This window comes from Epinephelus lanceolatus, chromosome 12 (genome assembly GCF_041903045.1).
Source record: "Epinephelus lanceolatus isolate andai-2023 chromosome 12, ASM4190304v1, whole genome shotgun sequence".
Taxonomy (NCBI): domain Eukaryota; kingdom Metazoa; phylum Chordata; class Actinopteri; order Perciformes; family Serranidae; genus Epinephelus; species Epinephelus lanceolatus.
In genome coordinates, this window is record NC_135745.1 from 10,859,011 (window position 1) to 10,882,376 (window position 23,366).

A 23,366-nucleotide genomic window follows, 5' to 3' on the forward strand; every position below is an offset into this window, starting at 1 on the left:
GCCATCCAGTCAAGACTTGTCTCATGTTGTTTAGAAGTAGAAAGTCACTCAGGAGTCAGCCATCATTTCAGTGTAAGGTTTATTACCATCACAACACATATAATACTGAAAAACAGTCCAGGTAGATAAATAATGTAATGTTATTAAAATACTTCAATTCACATTGTAGTTTGTAGTGCTGAAGTTAAACATGAGAACCAGGTGAAACTGAAGTGAGTTAAGGCCACTGTGGTCTGATGTGGTTTGCTTGAATTCACAGCAGTAACCAAGTTCGATTTTTCAGGTAAGATGCAATATATTGTAAGGATGGCTTCAGTGTTATTATACACACACATATGGAGAGGCACACACAAGACACACAGAAAAGCATCTGGTAAAATTCCTCCCAAGGGAACAGTTTGGTTTGCATTCTGCAAATGGAGAGCTTCACTTGTTGGTTTTCAAAATAAAGGAGGCGTGAGGAATTTGCATTCATCTGGTGATTAAAATAACCTTTTGGCCATGTCCTTGTAGGTTTCAATTTTTGGAAATTACCATCGTTAATTGGTACGGGGAAAAAAATACTTTATCTTTTCAACAATAATTACAAGTGTTTCAGTCAAATGTGACAGAAAAGACTTGGGAAATTATAATAATGTGCCCTTTGCAAAATGTCAATGCCAATTTCAACATCATTCCCTTTAAAAACACCTCACAGTACTCTTCCTTCATGTGAGCCACATGAGGCTCTTTTTGTCTAACAGCACTTTTCACATATGTTTTCTTTAATGACAAGCTATAGGAATAACACACATACAGTATTTACATTATTACAAAATGATCATGACCTGACTTTCTGCACCTTCACATGCTTTGGTCAGTGTCTTGAAATGCACTAGTGTTTGGACAGTCTGTGTAATTTGACAGTTTTATAACTTCAAAGTAAGAACGCTTGTTAATTAAAGCACTTCATTTGCATGCATTTAATCCCTGCTGCATTACTTCACTACAGTTTAGAGCTTTCAGAGCAAGGCAGACGTGTGAATTTATATTATTTTAAGTTAAAAAATATAATACTGATAGTGCTACAGTTGCTAATTGTCTATTCATAGTTTTAAAAATAACAAAAATGTTGGTTCAGTACAAAATAAGCAAGATAGTTTAAGATACAGGAACTCAGGACCCTGTACATATAGTCAGAGGCACTCAGCTCATGTTTTATAAGGAAATGAAGTGACATGACGGGGATGTGATATTGCCTCTTATTGCTCAAGAACGACAATATCGGCCACTCCATGCACTTGCGTGAGCTGTTTACAGTCAAGAGATGCCACCAGCTTCCTAGGTCCGGGCTGGGTGGGGATGAAGTGCTCTGTCAGTGTCACTGTGGAGTGACCACCTACATCACTGTGAGAGGAAATGGAAAAAAGAGGAGTGGGATATTAGTCTAGAGAAGGAAATGTTGAGGGAAATGTGTGGTGACAGAGATAACCAGGCAAAATAAGAAGGAGGCATCTCATGTTCTTACCCAACAACCACTTCATGGCCCTTCTGCAGACCCAGGCCCTCCACTCTGAACACCACTCCCTTTAGCATACGTGGCAGGGGGTTGGTGAAAGTAATCTTGGCTGCCATCTCCTTACCAACAACTGCTTCTCCAAAAGGCTGCCAGAGGATAATTCAAAATGTGTCAAGAGGGATAAAGAAGACATTTTCCTATGCTCTTCCTTTGTTCCAGAGTGAATACTGCTCTGCACTACTAGTAATCCTGGAAATGTACAGAAAAATAGAAAACCTACCTTGATGATGAGGTCAGGTGTACGGAGCCTGAATGTTGTCTGGTTGGCTAGCACTTGCTGGGTCTCACTGACTCTTCCAGACAGGGTCAGCATCAGAGCTGCCTGATCCACCAGCTGGTTTTGGTACTGTTGGTAGGGCAGCACCCACTCAATGGTCTTTTCTGTGTGGGGAGGTACAAAAAAGGGTCTGAGCTCAGTATTCAGCTTTTTCACTACGTAAGTTATACTCTATCAGCCCCTTCCAGATTTGGCAGCCTTTATTTAGGGACTGTTTCAGCCTAAATGCCTGTTTTTTAGGGTAGTTTTTCTTAATAAAAATTGTGATGTATGTTGCAATATTTTTTAGATGTTGTGTATTGATGGAGCAAGTGAAAATCAGAAAATAGTTGCAATTTTGAGGGGGGGGGGGGGGGGGGGGGGGGGATTTGGAGGTAAATCATTAAAAAGCAAAGGCAACTTGTTCCAATGAGAATAAAACCACACTGTTCTGAGTGTGTTATGTAACCCTGTCCTCACGCTTTAGTCATTCTGTGGGTGTGTTTTGCATTAGAAAAGTGTTTGTTGAATCGATGTTTGTTCCACCACAATGTTGCACATGGTGCAAAACAGTTTACCCCTGCTTTTATGCAGAACATGAGGGAATCGCCTTGTCTGGTCTTCACCTGTAATTTTTGTTGGTAAATGTGAGACATTCCTTTCACACATGTATGCATTTTAACAACCAGAAATAAGGAAGTGAGTTTGTTGACACTGCACAGGGGGCTACTATGATTGGTGAAACTCATAAGAAACTTCGATTGGTCAAATCTGCAGAACAGTTGCTGTGATCCGACGAAAATGCAAGGTCGTGCAGAATTTATGGGGACTGGTTGAATTAGCATGTTGCAATCGCAACATCCTAACATTGTGGAGAGACTGACTTCCTTTTGTATTATTAGCTTATTAGCTTAGCATAAAGATCATAAACAGGGGGAAACAGTGAGCCTGTCTCTGTTTAAAGATAACAAAATTACCCCACAGGCACCTTCAAAACTCACTAATAATAATAATAATAATGTTGTGAAATCCAAGCAAAAACCAAAGTGTAAAAAAGTCAGCTAAGTAGTAGTGTCGGGTGTATGACTTTACTGACATGGAGTAAAGCATCAAGAAGCAAAGGAAGTGCATCAACCATTGCACAACAAAACAGTTTGCTAGACGATCTGGTCTTTGCGCCAACGGTGCTAACAATTACACACTTCCAAATGCTATGGGGGGAAACGTTTTATGAATATAGATTCTTGCAGGATTAAAACTTAGTGGAAAGCCAACCTTCATTGGGCAAAAGCTCCACAGCCATCTGCTCCTTCTTAATCGTGCCCTTCAGCACACCAGTGTAGTACATGACAGCCACCTGGCTGTGCAGAGTGGTCCGACGAGGCTGCGAGCTCAGGTTCTTCACCAGGATGGTCAGCTGGGCATCAGCACCCATCCTAGGCCCCTCACCCTCCATCTTCACCTCGACGCTTACATCCTCCGCCATGGGTGGGGAGTAGACATCTGGCTTGCTGCCATAGCGACTGGCAGTCTCCACGGCGATGCGTTCCTCTTCTGAACCTGATACAGAGGGAGGGAGAGAATGTGAGTGCACTTCACTGTGTCTGGTGTTTCAGGATTTATTGACAGATATGAGAGGTATGGCATGGATCCTTCAAACTAAGCAAACATAATATTTTAATATTGCGAAGAGCAGGTGAACAGTTGAGGGGTCAGACAAGGGGAATCTATGCACAGTGAAATGATCTATGCAGCCAGAGAGTATTAAATCATAACATTTAAGATTGTTCCAGGTAGCATAGAAATAATTCTGTCTGGTTCTGGAACATCAATCTGGGGAAGAAATGCAATTAGCAAAGTACGATATGCATGCCAGTACCTTCTTGGTGTTTGTACAGGTGTGTGATGTCTGCCCGCTCGTCAGAGCCTACTGCTTTAGTGCTGATGCAGTGGCCGACAGCTTTCTTCTCACTGTGGAACTGGCTGAAGGTACCATCCAGGTTCCTCTGCCAGTAGATCTTGTCACTGTTGACCTGGAAAGTACCAACAAACATGATCAGCTCAAACATCATAGTACATGAGAAGTTTGCCTTGCATACCAATGATGAAGTTGAACCAAAGTATGCAACAGTCTTATTCATTATTTATCTTTGCACAGGTGGATAATGAAGAAATTCCTCTTTGTTATTTCTCTGTGAATAACACGGCTGAGTTCTGTTCTCATTCTAACAAGAGTCAGGTACCTATTCACAGTCCCTATTCAATGAAAATGTCTGTTGAGAAGCACTTAATGATATCTATTAAACTTAAATGTTTCCCAGGTCATAGTATGTATAGTTATTCACCACCTTTTTAAAACCTTTAACCTGCAATATAATTTGACTAGCTTTTCCTAACTATGGTAATGCATCAAAACGAACCTTGAGAGAACTAAAAGGAAACACACACATGCCAATTTCTAGCACTTACCTCAGCAAAGACAAAAGGCGTGTCGTGTTTGAGGTAGACCTGGCCAGAGCGGATGGCGTTGATGGAGGCAGGGCCACAGCGGAAGGTACCCTGACTTGTTTCCTGGGGAGTAGAGTCAACAGCCTGCCAGCCTCCATTACCAGGGGGCAGGTCAGGTCTCGCCATCCAGCAGTCATTCCATACGTGGAAGTTCCTAGATGGATAGATATAGTGTTAATTAGTGAGTTATAGAGGTGCTGGTTTCTGGATTTTTTTGACAAAGCCAAAGTAGCTAAAATAAACTAAGCTAACCATCTCCTTGCTTATTGCATATTTACTGGATAAATACAAGAATTGTATAAACTTTCTCTTTTAACTCTTTTAAAACAAATGAGCAAATTTAACAAAAATGTTAAATCATTTCCTTAAGATTACATCGTATATTCTTCATTTAAACTTTGTAGAAGCCTTCAAATTTCATATTTGTGTTACTATGGTTTCATGAACGTGTGCAGGTTAGGCAAAAGTGGTAGCAAACATTTATGGAGCGTGAATGGATAGAACGTTGTAAAAGGATAAACAGAAATTGGATCCAAAATTATATAGGGAGAATCAATACAAATGAAGTTTACTAACATCACTACATTTAGCTACATTTAGCTACATTGCAACAAGTGCCTGGTGTACTTTAGCTTTGTAACATTAGTGAGGGGTACACAAGAAATGGCAGACATCATTCTAAGGGCATTTTAAGGACGCAAGTCAACCAAATAGCAGATGGATACCAGATTAGCCTCTGCAGTCCGAGAGGAATTGTAATTGAACAAGCATGAGGTCTCTGAGGTTTCAGGTTAGAGGGAACTGCTTTCAGAGCAAATCTAAATATACGGCACATTCCTAAAGTATGGATTTAGCAGCAATCAATTTTCCTAGAATGTTGTCCCGGTCATGTAAAGTTACACATCTTACCACACAGAGTCACTATTGAGGTAGTCGATCGGCTCCAAATTCTCATCAAAATAGACATCATTGGTGAGGGATACATCAGTATCGTGAGCAGACTGGAAGTTGGTCACACTGCGGGCGGGTATGCCAAGACAGCGCAACACTGGCAACAGACAGAATAGAATAATTAAAACCCAATTTACAAGGTCATTTGATAATCGCATTATGTTCCCAGATGCTAACACTTGAGCACAATGACTTCAGACATTTCTGCTATGATGGCATTTGCATGGTTGCATGTGATTTTATTATCCTGGCTGACTGAAAGCAACACATGTGGCTCTATAGGTGGCAAAACTAGGAGGTATGACAGGAATGCCAATGCGAGGTATTTAGGGTGTGTATGAGCTACGACTTGCTATCAGGTGCAAAGGTCAGCTGGCCACCATGTGAGGGACCCCACATACATGCACAATTCTGTTACAGAGCAGTGAGAGCTAATAGAAAGGGCCTGATAGACAGGAAGCCATGATCAGAATCATTTGACTGTTAATTAAAGTCACATGAATACTGGGAAAGTCAAACACTATTCTGTATCCTTTGCGTTGTTTGCACATGCACACACACAACACCCACATACAGTGTAGTGTCTTCCTACTCCTCTGTCATACAATCTATAGCTTTTCACCCTCTAAGCTCCAATCTTTCTCTCTAATAACACATTTTTCTCTCACACGGCATCACATGCTCTCTCTGTTTTATTCTTCATCAGCCTCACCCGTTGTAGTGACTCCGGAGAACACCCAACACTGTCCATATGACACAGGCGTTCCATTGGAGGAGTGGTACTTCCTCAGGATCTCCACGCTGCTGCTCCATGCCGCAGGAGAGACTCCGTCAGAGTAATCCCCAGACCAATTTCCAACCAGAACCCCAAAGTCATCCTGAGCGTTAATCTGAAAAGAGGATGGTGACACAGTCAATTACAAGTGACTGCTCTCATTTACAAATTAAAATTAGAATTTTTTTCTGAGCAGAACATGATTAGGGCCATATAATGAAGACACTGAGTTCTTGTCCTCTGCAATGTTCTTGGAAATCTGGGGTTTTGGTAACGTGAGGTACAGCTTTAATTTATGATTTAAAACACGTGGAGGGTATTTCATAGGCTTTTGCCAGTATTTTTTAGGATAATTATATTAATATCTGACTACTTTTAGACCAAAAAAAATATTCAGTATTTTCTAATCAGAATTTTATTATTGGCACTGCTTAGAAACAGCATATCTCATTATAAAAACTAAATACACTGTAAAAAAAAAAAAAAAAGGTTAACTCATGACCTCGGTACTTGGACTCGGACTTGGACTCATGACCTCGGTATTTCTAATATCCTGAGATAGTGGGATGTTAATATAAAACTAAACTCACCATGGCAGATAGGACTCTGACCACGTTGACAGGATCGCCTCGACCAGATGGAGGCATGTCACTCTTCTCCAGGATAAACAGGCACGCTTCCAAGATTCCCTCATGAAACTACAGCCCAAAGGAAAAACACAAATCATCAGCAAAGGAAATTAATTCATTCATATGGGGATTCTGATCACATTACTGGGTTGACGAAATACTGCACTATTTAAAGACAAGTCTTACTATTAAAACATCAATAAACGACACCTACAACAAATGAGAAATAATCTATCAGCCTCCATGCTGTACATTTTTTTTTACATTTTTGGATGGCCTTATGGCACAAAACAAGAAGATGCTGCTGTTCTTTAGGCACAAATGGAAGTTGAGGGATGGTGGAAGATTGATAAGGCTACAGAAGCATAACTTAAATCATTTGCCACTGATGATTATTAACAGACTGCATTAAGAATAGATACCAATAGGCATATCACCGTAGGAACATGATGTAGCAAAATAGACTTTCATTTTGAAACAACTAAGCAACTAAGAAAGTAAAATAAAGGTTTGTGGTCACCTATGGTTGGCCATTCATTCATCTGATAATTGTGAATCATAAGATTATTTCTGATGATATTCTATATCTTACTTATTGTTAGAAATCCCATTGTAAGAAATCCCAGGAGAAGCCCAAAGCCAACAATTGATTTATCCCGCTGACAAGTATTCCTTGTTCCTTGCTAAAGCCTGATATATCTTATTTTTCTGTGCCCTACAATACAGCTCCAGTGTTGTCCAAAAAAGTATTCATAACACATCAGTATTGCACTGCTACTGTGCTTTGTTTGTGTCAATACCACATACACCATCCTGCTGCTGCAAATACTCTAGTGCAATGGATGTGTATTAATCCACAGATTTAAAAAAATACTTCCAAACAAATGTATAGTTGACTTTTGTTTGAGTATATGTAATAAAAACTACAGTGCCCAGCTGTTTTAGAGAGGTACTTAGCATTCTTTTTTCAATAAAACTATATATGTGTGACCCTGTTTTAAAGATTTTCCTTTCCAGTAGGAACAGATTGGTGCCAAAGACAATGATGTAATGATTATTCAAAACCACAAGTGTATTTTCCAGTTACATTTTGTCTTTCTTCGTCTGTACCTGTCCAAAGTTCCACGTGCGAGCACCTATTTGTTTCTCTGTGCCGTAGTAAATCCTCCCAGTGTCATTCAAAACGTACTCCTTACTCTCCTCTTCGTCATCCAGGAACACTGTGTCCTCTGAAAAGACATGACAACGTTAAGCTACATCATTGATATCAGGTGTTACAAAACTAAAGTTGATCCTATTAAACAAGCCTTGACAGGAAATACAAAGAAACACTTTTTTTTTGTAGAACAAGGATTTGTTTTAATGATGTTGCCTCAAGGCCAAAATTTTGGCTTTCCCTTTCCCTCTGTCTGTAAGAATCCATGCTTTAATCACCTCTTCAGTGACTAAACCGCTCAAGAATGTGATTTCTTTTCACAAATTATGTGACAGAATCCCCAAGGCCAGGAAATAGTTAGGAAACACAATGACTCCATGGACCTTGCAGTGGGGCCCACACTCATTTATGGGAAACAGTCTGTTTTGAGACACATCAGGCCCACAGACTTGGGCGTGCACCCATGACATGAACTTCACAAATCTGTGTCTTTGTTTTTACACCACTTTTATCTCTTGCTGTTGCCACAGTGATTACCAGTGGGTGGGGAAAAGGAACATGACAAAAAAAAAGAAAAAGGGTATTCAGTCAGAGTATTCAAGATGGACATGAGAAAAATCAAGTGGAAGGAAGAGGTTTAACAAAGTCATGAGGGACGAGTGAGAGAAAGAGGGGAAGTTATGCTTGGGAGGGAAAGAGGGGAGGGAGTGAGGGGGAGTGGAGCATAACAGAGTGTCTTGAGATTTTACAGGGGAAAGTAGAGGCTGAGGCTGACAGAATCTGGCAGCTGTGATAATTTTGGTTTTTGCTTCTTCTTACTGAATATTTCTGCAATGTAGGGAGAAACACACACACAAAGACACAGGAGCATATGAAGGAGGAGGAGGCCAGAAAACAGAGCAACAGAGCTGGGATCGGGTCAACAGATAGCAACAAGGGAGGAGGACTGGGTGGGAAAGCATATTAAAGCAGGAAATACACATGGAGGCAGTAAAAGCTAGGGAGAGGACAGGTTGTCACCAGCTGCAGGATTACTGTGAGCTCGCCCCATGGCGTTTTTATACAGTAATTGTAGGATTTTGAATTTTATGAGCGTGAGGGAGAGATTGGTCTCGGGAAGAAGAGATTGAAAGAGGGAAGAAGAGATTGGGCTTGCTGCCAAAAGCAGCCACCATAATGAAAGACAGACCGTCTTTTTTATCAAATCCAGGTTCACTGTTTTTTATTTTGCTGTGTTGCAAATAGACTTATTTTTGTCAAATATCCTGTGCAGATAGTTTGCAGAGCTCAGCACACTGAGAGAAACTCAGCAGAATAGACAATGGAGCTCATTTCCTAAGGCTTTTCTGTATACGGCAGCATTAATACAGCATCCAACAACTACTTGTTATGTATACAGCAGAGTAATGACATCCTGAACAGAGAATGAAGTCACGCTAACTCTGTGTGTGTTGTGATCTGAACGTCTCTGTTTGTTGTGGTAGTGGTTAGTGCACAAGTCCCTGTGTGTGTATTCCATTGGTTAGCTAATTGTTAAAGCTCTGCACTGTGCTCATACGGTGGTTAACCTACTGCTGATGACGTCATCCTGACCCACGCTGTCATCAAGGAAGCCTACCAATTTTCTTCAGGTTGACACCGTTAGCTATGTCAGCACTGTTGCCATTGTTAGTGCTGTTCGTGCTGTTAGCACCATTAACTGCTAGCCAGCAGCTAAGCCTCCTCCATGTTTAGAACCATGTGCAGTGCAGTGCATGGTGCAGTACCATGTAATGCTATATAATGCTCATATACAGGTGTTTTAATAAGTACACATAATTTAAACTATCCAGACTCATATGTAGCTGTGACTGTTTATAATGCTTATAAAATGGGTGCATTAAGGCTATAAATTCTAAAATGTGTATGATTCACATACATCTTCAACTCAGCAGCACAGATGATCTACACAGTCAGCACAGTTTCAAGGTGGGTACCTGAAATTAGTGCCAGTCGTCCCTCACGACTTTGTGATATCACAGTGAGGCTGACCTTTGACCTTTTGGATATGAAGTGTCATCACTTCATCATTTTATCATGTTAGACATTTGTGTGACCTCAACCTTTGACCTTTGTTCACCAAATTCTAATCAGATTATCCTTGAGTTCAAGAGCACGTTTGTGCCAAATTTGAAAAAAATCCCTAAAGGTGTTCTTGAGATATTGCATTCACGAGAATGAGACAAATGGACAATCCAAACACATAATGCCTCCGGACACAACTATCACCAGTGCAAAGGCATAAAAAATTAAAATGATCTCTACTTTTTTCAAATACAAACATTAAGGAGAACCTACACGGCAAGTTGGACCATCTTAAGACAGCGCAAGAATGAAGAATGGGACAGTTCATGCAACAGATGAATTTATATAGATAGATATCAGTTCTATCTAAGCCAAAGTCTGTGTTTGTTAATCATTCACCAGACCTTAAAAGAAAGTGTCTATGACATTCAACTAATGACAGAAACACTCCTGAATGACTGCTAATGTTGCTCTGCTGGGTCTGCAAATAAGCAACACTCTGCTAACATGTTAGGCATACGAGCTTAAAAGGTGATTATATGTCATTTGTGTTTACAGTTTGTTTTTGCTGCCCCCCCACTGGCTGAAAAAAAATATGTTAGGCTTAACTACATGATGGGAAAATAGGTATATTTGATTAAATTACCTTTTTTTTTAATCTGTGATCATTTTGAAAATCACAAAATACTGATGAACCCCACAAAAGTGTTGAATTTTTGCACAAGCTAAAGTTAAAACTGCAATCTGTATGTACAAATGTCCGAAGTTGAAGGTCTGTTTCATCTTGCAAACTGTTTTGTTCCCAAACATAGTTCAACATGGTGCTTAAGTGACATAACCAAGTGTGCCAGCAGTCTTGAATCAAAGCCAGTGGAGTTACATAGTTACACACAAGGTCACACTGGAGTTATTTGATGGACAGTAACATGCTCATGGATTGAGTTGGCCCTTCTCACCCATGTGTGACTCCTCTCAGAGATTAAAACAGACACCTACTTTGTGCCAGTGCCTGCTATCAGAATGCTGATGCTATTCATAATACAGCAGCAATGTTCTGGGAACACTTTCCCTGGTAATTGGGCTGTATCAGACAGTTCTACTGCAAGAAAAATATTGACTCTTTGAAGATAATCCGCCTCAAACCTAATAGTAAGGCTGATAATAATTCCAGACATGTTATGTAATGCTGTCTGTCTTTTTTCCTTCATTTTCTGCTCTTATCACCTATTACCCTTCTTCTTTCCTCTCCACATTCTTGCCCTCGAGCTGTGTAAACCCTCTGGTCCCTTCACATCCCCTGCCAATCTTACCTTCACACCAAGGGTTGAAGAGCATAACGATGTTCTTGCTGGAGTTGTAAGTAGATGCCGCCTCGCCCATCGAAGAGCTTGTTGTCACCGTGAGCCCGTACAGACCAATCACAGCACTGGCTGGCGAGTTGACGGACAGCTTGACCTTGTTGCCATTCTGCTCTACAATCTTTGCCTCCCAGCGTTCATCCTCCAGCTGATCCACCAGTGGGATGATGACATGGGTGCCTTTGGCCACCAAGGGCAGGGGACCTACACCACAAGGGTTATATTTAAGTCAGGTTGCACCAGGAATATAAAAGAAACACTGTAATATAATTTTCATGGACAAAAGCCTTATGTATTATAAAACAATTCATGCTATGCTTTTAGGTGGTACAATGTGGGCTTTGAATTAATGTGCAAATTTCTACACAATTAAAGGAACAGCTTTGACATTTTAGGAGATAATGGTTATTGCAACCCAACTCTGTCTCTCTAAATATGAAATGAGAGCCTTGATAATGTTATTTAGCATTCAGACTGTAAACAGGGGAAAACTCCTTGCCTGGCTCTGTCCAAAGTAAAAAAAACGCCTACCAGCACCTCCAAAGCTCATTATTATTAAGTTATTTCATGTTTCATTAGTTCATTAGTAAAAACGGAAGTGCCATAGTGACTTTTCTAGGCAGAGCTAGGCTCGCTGTTTCCCCTGTTTCTTGAGGGACTACCCATTATTTTGCTCCCATTGGACCGAAAGCCCATTTCTCCAACAACCCGGCTATCCCCAAAACAAATGCCCATTGCCAAAGTCCCATTTCTCTGACAATATACATTCCCTACAGTTAGACAACCCAATGGCCAGAAAAAATGTGCACTTGGACATTTCTGCAAACCACAGATACATAACATTTGTCAACAACACAGTGATGAATGTGTTTTTAAGGTTTAGGCAAGAAAGAAAAAGATCATGTTTTGGCTTAAAACTCCCATATTTGGTAGCACAATAGTTACTGGACAAGCAGAGATGGGTCACTAATAACACCCAGGATTTGTGGCTCATCACTTGTAAAAAGGTCTTTAGAGCAACAGGCATTTGTTTTTGGGCTTTCAGTCCAATTAGACATTTTTCAGACTAATAGGGCTTTGGAATATTGGGCCGTCTAGTCTTTGTGCTAAGTTAAGCTTGCAGTCTTGTCATAGCTTTACATGTAACGGACAGAACTCTTGGCAAGAAAAATTCCAAAATGTTGAGATTGAGGTTAACTGTCTGAAGGCAACTGATTCGCTGTGAACCAATGGGGCTATTAAAATATCTCGCCATCAAAATACCTAGCAAAACATTTCATATGAAAAATGTATAACGAAAAAAAGCTCAAGAAGAAAAAAGCCAGAATGTCTGCAATTCAGCAATACATTCCCATATTTGAAATGAATTATTGAATAACATTTTGCTTTCTATATGTGTGAGAAAAGTCAAACTGTGCAGCTTGACAAAGTGCTTTTCAATCCGTCTGATTCTCAGCTGTCCTTGAAAAGTTGAATTAAATAAAGTTGGAAGTGGCAGTGGGAGGACACCATTTCAATATGCAGCTGGGAATGGAGTAAACTTGATTATTACCGTCACAGTAATTGTTAGTCTGTTCCCACAGTGGATAACACAAGCATAACAAACTGTAAACCACATACTGTATGTGTATCACAGCTCCTTGCCCGGCTGTGCATAGTTTGTCTGAGTAAACAAAAACTCTGCTCTGGAAAACCTCCCACACTGCACTTACGCACGCATCTCTGCAGCAAGCCAAGCACAGTTGGGAGTGTTTCATCTTATGACAGTCAGCTTAGATGTTCTCTTTTAAGTAGCCTGATATTTTACTGAAGGCTGACAAACTACTAAAAAAACCCACTTTGTATAAACTTTCTCTTTAAGAAAAATTAATACATCAAAGTTCATTCTAAGCCATTAGCATGATTAAAACAAATTAGATGCTTTCCTCTGAGCTATTTGCTTTGTGGCACCCTGCTGGGCTTTAGCTGCCATTTGCTGAAGCAAAAATGGAGTTTATCAAGAGACCATTGTTCTCCATCCGACTGAGCCAGGACTTCCTTTCTCACCTCTTAGGACATGTTCAAAAGGAAATCAATGAAAAACACCTTCTTTTCTGCTGGTTCGGCTATACCTTCATTGAAAATTGAAAATCTTTATTCATGCTAGTTGAACAAAATAACAGCTAGGACACTGCAGCCATACACAGACCTGCTTTTAGTGTAACACTTAGAATCCTTCCACAGCAAATGTGACTATGAAAGCAAAGGTAATGGGAGCCTGTCGAATGTGGATGGCTCAGATCGTTCTGTGCGTCAATTCTGTCTCTCCTTCGCCCTTCCCATGTAACTATCCAAGAAGCAGGTGACAGCAAATCACCTCTCTGTAGTGATGTAATGACTGTTTATTCCTAAGTGTCTAGTAGATCGCTGTAGTATGAGGCCTGTGAATACCAGAGCGGGGTGTCCGGTGTCCTGCGGTCTGGAAGCTGTAAACACTGTGGGGTGGTAGGTGGAATCCAAAACTTGTGGTGCAGATATGGCTGAACTGCTGCTGGATTTAAATGTGCTAGCTATGCTTGGCATTTTGACCATATTTCCCATGCTTTGTTTTGAGTCAGTCGTTCATTCCTCCCACTTTCACGTGGCCTTGTAGCAACTTCTGGTTAAAGGGGCACGCCACCATTTCTACACAAGATCAGTTTATTCATGATGGATATTCTAGTTGATAATGTTTTCCGTTGCTCTGTAACAGTAGTTCCTAACCCTTTATTGTATGATCAACCCTCATAGACCTGTCAGATAAACTGCCCCATCATCAGCCATCATGTTTTCAGTGTTTTCAACCATTTATCTTTACTACTACTTCAACTGTTCAACAGTCTAGACCTCTACGCTCACTTGCTAACTCACTATGTTAATATATTTTATAATGAAAGCATAATTTCAGGTTTTTTCAAATTAGTTGAGGTACTCTACAATCTTTCTACCGGCAACAGCTGAAGTACCCCCTTTGGTACATGTGCCACTGGTTGGGAAAAGACTTTGAATTTCCTAGGATAGCAAAGACATGACCTATTCCACTCTCCTTCTGACTGGCTGGTACTTGTTGCCTTCACTGGTTGGATAGATTAACTTTAGGAAAGAGAAGTGAGATTGGTTAGGCTTAGGGTAAGAATGTCAGGGTAAGCCAATCAGAGACAGAGTAAGGCAGGTCATGCCTTCAGTATCCAACGCAAATTCGCCGTTGGGAATCTCTGGTCTAGAGGAGCCTCCTTAATTCTCAGAAATAATTATATCCTGGATTGGGCTTGGGCCCTCATATTTCAAACACAAATGTAGAGTCTGAGTGGGCATTTACCAGTAGCTTGGGGAGCAGTGGTATCTGCTGGAGCAAATGAAACCCAAACTTGCAAATTTACCAAGTTGGCATGTTTGCCATGACTAGGAGTGACTGACAACTTGTGAAGCTTTCGAAGAGCTTGCATGCTGAAGTCTGTTTACATTTTCCCAGAGCTCAGCACTATATCACATATATCGTTGCTTAAATGGTTGTAGGTCTATCCAGTTGCGTCCAGAGGTATTCTGATCTATGGCCATTATAACAACCCTTGAAAATCAAAAATGAACTGAGGGTTTCCAGGCTGAAATTATGTTTGCAATTTGGTCTGGCCAAGCTAATTTACCAGGTTCAAAGGGTTTACCTAAGCACTCATGAGTTAAATTATGGGAATTGTAGGACCCAGTGCTTTTGAAGCGTGACCGATACTGGGAGCTAAAAGTCAGAATATCTTGGCCTCTGCTGCTTGGATTTTGTTCATTCTTTTTCAGTCTGTGTCTTCTTACTCCCCCAAATGTATGAAAATGCAATGCTAAATATCTGCAGTACCCCTTTAAGTTCTATCTATATAGTTTGCTTTGCATCTTTTTGTTGTTACAGTTTTGAATCCCTTTTTACCTGCCTTCCACTTTGGGCATTGTCTTGCATCAGGGAATTTAATGCAATCCAAGACGACACAATATATGTTTTTAACCCTAAACCATGCACACAAATAGCACACCCAACTCTAAAACATTTCTACCTCTTCTGACGATCATACTAATGATATTTCTTTGTCATATTGTTCATAGGTTCTGTTAGAAGGTTTAAAAGATGTGCGCAGAGACACTGCCAATCCATTCCATACCTGTTTTCAGGTCCAGATGCAGCTTGTCATTGTCAGCACTGAAGGGCCTGTTAAGCTCCAGCTCCATCTGGAAGGTCTGTCCTCTGCGGATTATCATTTCATCCCCATGATACAAGTCGGTGTGATGCTCCTGTCTGTTCTGACCCGTCTTGGAGCTCAGCAGATCCACAGAACACACTGACAACTTGACAATGTCTGAGAGAGGAAGATTTACCATGAAATTGTGTGCCTGCATCACTGCTGCTACGGATTTGTAGAGGTGATATGTACAACATGCAAAAATAGTCTGGAGAGTTGAACTAAACCTAGTCAAAATTTCATACCACAGTTACCCCAAAAGTCAGTAACATTACCTTCCATTTCCTTTGCCTCTCCATTCTCAGGCTTTGGCTTGACAGGCTCCGGGGTCGGGGCTGGGGGTTTCACATATTCCACCTTATCTGTAACATCATAGGAGGTACTGCTCTGGCGCTTACAGCAGCATGGACACATCTTCCTGAACCAGCGGCGGCAGGCTCCCTCTTCCTGTTTCTTCTCCCCCTCTTTGTGAATGGTCAGCTCCACCCTGGTGGGTGGGGCTGCTCCAGGAAAACGCCCCACCTCTGACGTCCCTCTTACTGCTAACCTCTCGCCTGGCATTCTAGGAGACATTTTGGAAAAATGCTATTACAATAGGGGATTAAATTGCAGATACCAATCATCACATTGATTTATGATTATGTTTGTTTAGTACACAGATAAGATGATGGAATCCTGCTCCTCCTGAAGTTAAGTGTGTAAAGAAAGAATTACTGAAAAATAGCTATCAGCTATCAGCTAGCTATCAGATTTATTTTCTTATCATCCCTTTAATCATCTGACCACAGGCCATGGGCACAGATATGCAAAAGGCCCCACCACCTCTGCTACATAGCAGCAAGACACACAGACATCAAGGGCAAAACGTCTCTTTGTAGGCGTTTTGGGACTTTTTGTAGTCACTTTGTGTGATTTTGTAGTTATTTTGTGTCTCTTTGCAATTCATTTGCATCTCTTTGTGGTCTTTTTTTTAACTTTGTGTTCATTTTGAGTCTCTTCCAAGTTGGAATGTTTTGACTGGCCCTGTGCCTGATAGGCCCATTCAGTAATCCATCTGGTTTTGGGACCCACTTGGAGGTCTCATCCTTAGGTTGTGAACCATTGCACAAGTGGTATCTATCAGTGCAAATAGTTTGGGTTTTATTTGACTAAGTTTTGAAATATTTGCCTCTGAGTAATCTCCAGACTTAGCTGTAAACAGTTTTACTGGAATCCCTCCCTACAAGAGAAAAAGACATCATAAGAAAACTGCTGACTGCTTTGTGGTTTATCCACAGTAATGGGTGCATTGTTTCTGCAAAGAGATATTGCTGCTGAATCTCTAAATGATTTTCATAGTGACGTGAGTGCCACAAGCAAAACTCCATTCATCTTGATTGTATTGGGGTGAGAGCAGAAAGTTAAAGCCCAACAGCTTACCAACATTGTACAGCAGACGTAGTTTCCTGACTGTAAAGGTCATTGGCAGTGTGATACAGTACATTTCACTCCACCAAGACTTTGTTTTCATAACAATCTGATTAAAAAACAGTCCCCCACTTCTTCTTCTCTTCTCTTTTATCTCCCCATCATGAAACAGCAAATGCACTTTTCCTTTTACTTATTCCCACAATTACCACATTCCAGACTTGCACTCTCCTCAGCAGTCGGGCTTTCTTAAAGCATTCTGAGGTATTCAGCCTTTCATCCTTGGCGGCTACACACTCTGAGCAATCTAACATACCTCCTACAAGCAGCTGGATTTCATCCGCTTCACTGCAGCTATTGTGGAATAATGTAGTTTGCGTGTATATCTCTGCAGATGTAAGTGTCCAGGACTGTAGATCATGTGAACATTTATCACACTGTCACATCCCCACCCTCATATAGTGTAATAATAATCACAACGGAATTAGCTCATTTGTCACGTTGAAGATAAGCCTGTCCTTCCTGCCCATCCGCCGATTTTAAAATTGGGCTCACACACACCAAATGTCAACATTAGGGACAGTGAAAGCAAAAGCTGTTTACTAGAACTAGAGCGAGAAGGACTTTCCCTCTCCTTTCCTTCCTTTTTCTCACCATCTGCAAAGTGTACCATAAAAGCCACACAGGGCTGTGGTGTTGCATGCAAAAAAGAAATCTATATTACCCTATACATTAAAGCACAACTGAAGTTTTGTTAGTTCTTGTAAAACGCCCATAAACTGTAATGAGATGCAGTAATGCACATAGACAGGAGAAATGCATCGTTAAGAAAACGTGTAGGCTGTTGCAGATGTTTGGTTTCTACGGCTATTCTCATTTTTACAAACACACTTCGCTGAACCCCATCCCCTTAGTTGCTGTTGCTACTCCTGTCAAACTTAAGCACAGCATGTCTGGTGGCAGATTTACACTCAAACCTCTTAGTAATACTTTAAAAGCGAGGCGCTGATATTTCATACAGATACACAGACGCAGGATTCTGTCTTCTTACCACTGACTGTCAGTTCTTTCCACTGAAACGACCACTATCACCAGCTTATTTTATCATCTATAGCTTGCTGGCTAATTAATGGTAACTGTGAGTTAGTTATAAACTGTATCTCCAACTGACTTCTTTAGTATTTCCAGCTGACTAATTTCGATATGAGTTTTATGTAATCTTAAATATGTGGGCTACTTGATGGCTAGTTGCAGGGCATAGGGGAGACCGGAGGCATTTATAATATCTCCAGTTGCACCAATTAGAAATGAGACAGAACCGTGAAACTCATTATGCACATGGTTCTTCTTTGCTTGCAAAAGGACAAACTCATGACTCATACTTTTTAAAAGTTTTTCTGCCAAGACTCAACTTAGACTTTTCATCCACAGTATTTTCTTTATGCTGTCAGAACTTTTGAATTATGTCAAGGAATTAAAATCTATAGCTCTGATGACCGTTGTTTTCTAACATTTGATATCTTTGTCAAATATTAATGTTAAATATTAGGCCAGTGGTTAAGTCTTTTGCATCTCAATCTGGGGACCTGGGTTCAGTTCGCTGTCTGTGATTCAGAAGCTGTCTTACCTTACAGTCTTGACATTGCCATAGTGGTTAAAAATCAATATATTTTTCAATTATTATTTTTGGTTTGTAGTAGTAGCCTTGTATTGAAACTCATTAGGGCCTATTGAAATTCAGATTCAAAACCTGATTGGAGCCATTTAATTTTACACATTTTAAACAAGCTGCCAGTAGACAAAGTGAATTCTCATACTTGTCAAAGTTTTTGTTTTCAATTTGTACATTTATATGTTTAATTATACTGTTTTAATTAAACTGGAATTTTAACTGCGCCTGCATGTGCCAAATGCAACATTTGACTTCCAGTGTTTCAGTCAGGCTATGCTTGGAAAAAAACATTTGATGACTGTCAACATGTCGAGCACAAATTCACTTTACCGCTAAAAATTGTTAAAAATTCCCCCAGTCTCCCCTTGTCCTCAAAGGCTTAGCTTAAAGCTATATGTTCCACACATAACAATGTTTCTTTGGCAAAATTGTGGGTGACAAGTTATGGCTGAGGTTACTGGAGTGTAGACAGAGCCACTGACATTAGCTAAAGTCTTGATATAGGAGCATCTTGACTCCCCCCTAAGTTAACTTTCTGTTCAGTTCTTGTAAAAGGATTTCCCGGATGTAAACTGCAACCCTAAAATATAATGTAGTTAGCTAATAGATGCTACTTGGCTTGGAGGAAACACAAGGTTACTGCTGTAGGCCTGCGTTGTAAGAACTGGGCAAGATGTTTGTGGTCTATGGAGCAGATAAACACAAAGCCATAGCCATAGTAATAGTGGTGGAGCTATGATAATCGCTGTTCGGGTGGAGGGTTAAGCAAATGGTCAGTTAGTATCTCTGCACGTCTGCTTCGTCATTGTGTCCCATTATGTTGTCTTTGTCAAACTTCAGCAATCTGCTTTGCAAAGAAAAGCTAAAAGCTGAGGCTGGACAGGTTATGCAAGGTGTCATCAAAGGAAAGTCAGAGCATATTTCATACAGATAAGCAGCAGTGAGAGTCTTTGATAAAGTGCCGCTGCTTTTCTAAAGATTTCATGGTTAAATATTTGCATGGGACAGTCGTATCAAACAGGCTGAGCACGTCAGTTTTGGGAAAAAGACAGCGATAGTGAAGTTATGTGTTGCAGTTCAAAGGACAAGCAACAGCTGAGGAAGAGGTGGTCGGGAGGGGCACCGCATTTCACAGTATCAGACCACCAAAATTCCATGTGGGTGGAATTTGTGTGTGCAACTGGGCGTGTGTGATATACGGCCACTTCTGATTTTTCAACTCCTTGACTTCCTGAGTTCATCTGCTAGTCAGATGATCACTCCCTCCCTCAACTGTTTCCAAATCCTCTAAATATTTGGCAAAAACATTCATAATCATTGTGACGGACACAATGGCTCGAGTCAGCTGTGTGTATTGCAGCATGATCTCCACCCAAAACCAAAGTCACGCTCACTGACCCTTTCTGTGCTGCCTTCGCTCCATCTCTAATTTTAGCAAAGAGGAACTGACATGTACGTTGAGCTTAAGTGAAAAGCGTGACAGGATTTAACACATCTTGGTTCGAGTGCAGTGAAGTTCAATATGTAAAATGGAGCTTCTGTGTCTTTTTCTATGCACTCACAGACAACTGGTGGCTTTGTATTTGTTGTGATAAAATGCAAGACACAATTCTAATTGGCTAAATAATACTGCAAATATGGACTCTTTTCAAATGTAACAACTGAACAAAAGCTTTTCGGGCTGTTTTGTTGGTAATTTGTGTCTTCACGGGCTTTAATAATGCCAAGTTATCTCACTACTGCACCTTAGGTGGCCTAAAATTGCCCAATTAGAGTCATCCACTCAACCCCCTAAAACCATGAAAAAGGCATTCCAACGGCCAATTTTTTGGCAGTCTTGCTCTTCCCTCACACTTTAATGCACAAACTTAAATGAATTTATAATACAGCCACCAGCCAAGCTTGAATACAAGTGTTACTTCTTCATCTTTTTTCCCCGCCCTGCCTATCACTACCACATGTATCACTTCTTCCATTATGCTGTGCCCGCTCTCTCTTTCTGCAGCTCTGCATTTCTCTTCAGTCGGTTTGTGTTGGCATGCCGGCACCTCTGGTATGCCCACTGGCCCCTGAGATAAGCACTTCAAATTCAAGTCACTGTTTCCAAACAACAACACCAGCTTTAAACGACTAGGCTTGTTTGTCTGATATTGGGCCCATGATGTAAAATGAATTAATTGATTAAATAGATTTTAAAAAGTCTCACAGTTAAAGCCTGGAATGCCATCACATGGAGAATAAAAGGTTTAAATCTTTTGTACTGCACATCCTTTAAGGTGTTTGAGAGAAGAAAAGGGAATCAGCTGCAGCTGACTGGCCATCAACCAACAAGACTGAGCGGAGGTGAAAATATTTGAACCGACTGACTGTGTTCTTTACTAAACATGGACAATGCTTTAAAAAAATTGGACAGACTTCTGAAAGATTGGAAGGATGGGAGAGCCTCCCTCTTATCAACTGCTGGAGACCCACCAGCTGATTATTGGATTTTCCTATTTGTTGCAATAAAAGTTCATCAAGTTCAAGGCTTAACTTTACCCAGAGCTGCAAAAGACTGAGAAAAAAAAGGATGATGAAGTTCAATAAAAGCAAGAAAAAACCTTATGAATGGTGTAAGACCAGTTTTTATACTATTGCTATATTTTGATATGGTCTGTCCTTTTGTAAATGTGCTTAAATATCTCTTCCTGACTTTATAGGATGTGAGCCTCCCTCTCTGTGGTGGATCACCTTATAAGCCTCAATTGTAAGTGAGTTTCTCTGGTCTGAAAGAAGAAACCGTTAGGTCATGTGCGCACCGCTTCAAGTTTACACTTCTCTTAACATCTCTCTTATTAGAAAAAAAAAAAGACTTGGAGTAGGAGTGACTGAAAATCTTACTTTATCTGTGGGGATTCTTCTCTGGATCAGCGATGAATCCTCTGCTTCGTCTTGAGTAATTATCTCTCAGCGTCAAACTTTTGGAACTTTTTTTCTTCCTCACTCGCTCCGTTCTTGGATCAGAATACTTATATGTCTGTCCTGGAATGTACCGCACGGTACTTTAAGCTGACACACACCCCTCATCTGCGCAGCTCAGCCCACTCCGCCCCACCCTCTGCGAACTGAAGTTTCCCACTCCCACCAGGAGGTCCCATTGCAATTTGGGCGCGCTGCGTAAAAGTGCGCATGTAGTGTGTGTGCATGATGAATAGCACACACACACACGGGGCGAGGGAGACTAAGAGGAGAAAGTTTGTTACGCAATACTTTCCAATACAGGAAGGGAGTGGGGGCAGACAGTCAGAGGAGGGCAGAGAGATAAGTATTTAATGTTTGAATGTGTATGGTGAGTCCTAGTGTGATCACCCAATAAAACCAGTAAATCAGAGGCAGTTGCGCCCTGGGCAAGCTCCTCCTGTGCCCTGTGAGCAGACGGGAAATAAAAGAAAGATTATAGAATCAGTGTATCTGTTAGTTTTACCATCTACAGATGTTTAAAATGTGCTATCTTTACCATATCATATAAAATGTTGTATACTTAGGCTACAGACATATGTAGTGGTTGTAACCACCAAAATAAACCCAAGCCACAGTTTGAGTGACATGTGGGTGATTCAAGGTTAACCTCCTCTACAGAAAATCCCCTGTGTCAATGTTGTCGGAGTCACTCAAACATTACACGATATTTAACTTCCCCAGCACACATTCAGTTCTCCTCTGTTGGTCAGTTTACAGAGAAACCTCGGAGGAAAAACCCTCTGTGACCTCTCATCCAAAAAGACCCATCCTAGATTTAAAACAACTGATCTCATGCCCAAAAATGCGACCTTAGAATTACCGGAAGAGATTTGATAAATAGAAGATGGCCAGAGCATTTATTTGCTACTGCATACTGTTGATTTCAGTCCAAACCATCAACTCAGCAAAAGCACAATGTGATGAAATGTTTACCAGGTCATTTGTGTCATAGATTCCAGGTCTTTCACAGTACCAGCAACCAATGAGAGCAAAGAGTGTTGATGACTAAAGTACACCAGTAAGTTTGTGGTTTGGCAGGAGATCCTAATGAAGTCATATCTGATACGTGATGTAGATGAGAAGGGAATACGAGATTTACAGCAACAGCCATGATTGCTGCTCTGTAAGGCAGGTACTAAGACAGCATTTTTAACTACAGGCTAATATCAGTATGCTAACATGTTGATGTTTGGCAGGTACTGATATGTGTTTACCGTGTTCACCATTTTAGTTTAACCTCCCCCTAATGTCTGATCACACCAAAACATTAGGGGGCATGATCAGAATATACCTTAGGAGTACAAGAATCCCCTAATATTCAGAAAGTAATAAATTGTTTGACCAAAATATGTATTAATTTTGACTTTTGCTCTTATAGTGTGCATAAAATTTGCCACCAATTGACATTGATTTTCCATAACGCAATGAATCGTGAATGTATTTAACAAGAAGGCATGATGTGGTTCAGAGGAGAGAAACACTGCTTTTTTGGGTTGTGGCTAAAGCGGTTGCTAATTTTTTTCGAGACTGCAAAGCATAGGTTACATAATTAGTGACCTTATTTTTGTAATTTTCATAAGCTAAACAGTGAAGGGATGCTCATGTGAAAGGGATCTATGCTCTACTTATAAAAGCTGATGTGAACTTCCAACTAGTGTCCAGTGTAGCCACGACCCCCAATATTTGTGCTTTGGCTGTGTTTGACATCATATGAATAACTGTGAAACAAACTGTGACATCATGCTTTTCTTTGGAAAACTACAAAAGAGATTGCATATTGTTGATTTCACT

General features: G+C 40.6%; 1 protein-coding gene across 1 annotated transcript; it reads right to left on the bottom strand.

The window, feature by feature from the left end:
* Positions 1 to 62: 62 nt before the first annotated feature.
* On the bottom strand, positions 63 to 21,596 carry tgm1l1 (transglutaminase 1 like 1). The gene is made up of 14 exons (XM_033651345.2): positions 21,456 to 21,596; positions 15,772 to 16,058; positions 15,419 to 15,613; positions 11,208 to 11,459; positions 7,788 to 7,906; positions 6,639 to 6,746; positions 5,986 to 6,163; positions 5,232 to 5,370; positions 4,284 to 4,476; positions 3,694 to 3,847; positions 3,090 to 3,374; positions 1,779 to 1,939; positions 1,508 to 1,644; positions 63 to 1,386 (listed from the first exon to the last, which is right to left on the bottom strand). The coding sequence occupies exons 2-14, from the start codon at positions 16,055 to 16,057 to the stop codon at positions 1,242 to 1,244; spliced, it is 2,352 nt and encodes a 783-aa protein (XP_033507236.2). The 5' UTR covers position 16,058; positions 21,456 to 21,596; the 3' UTR covers positions 63 to 1,241.
* Between the last annotated feature and the right edge of the window lie 1,770 nt (positions 21,597 to 23,366).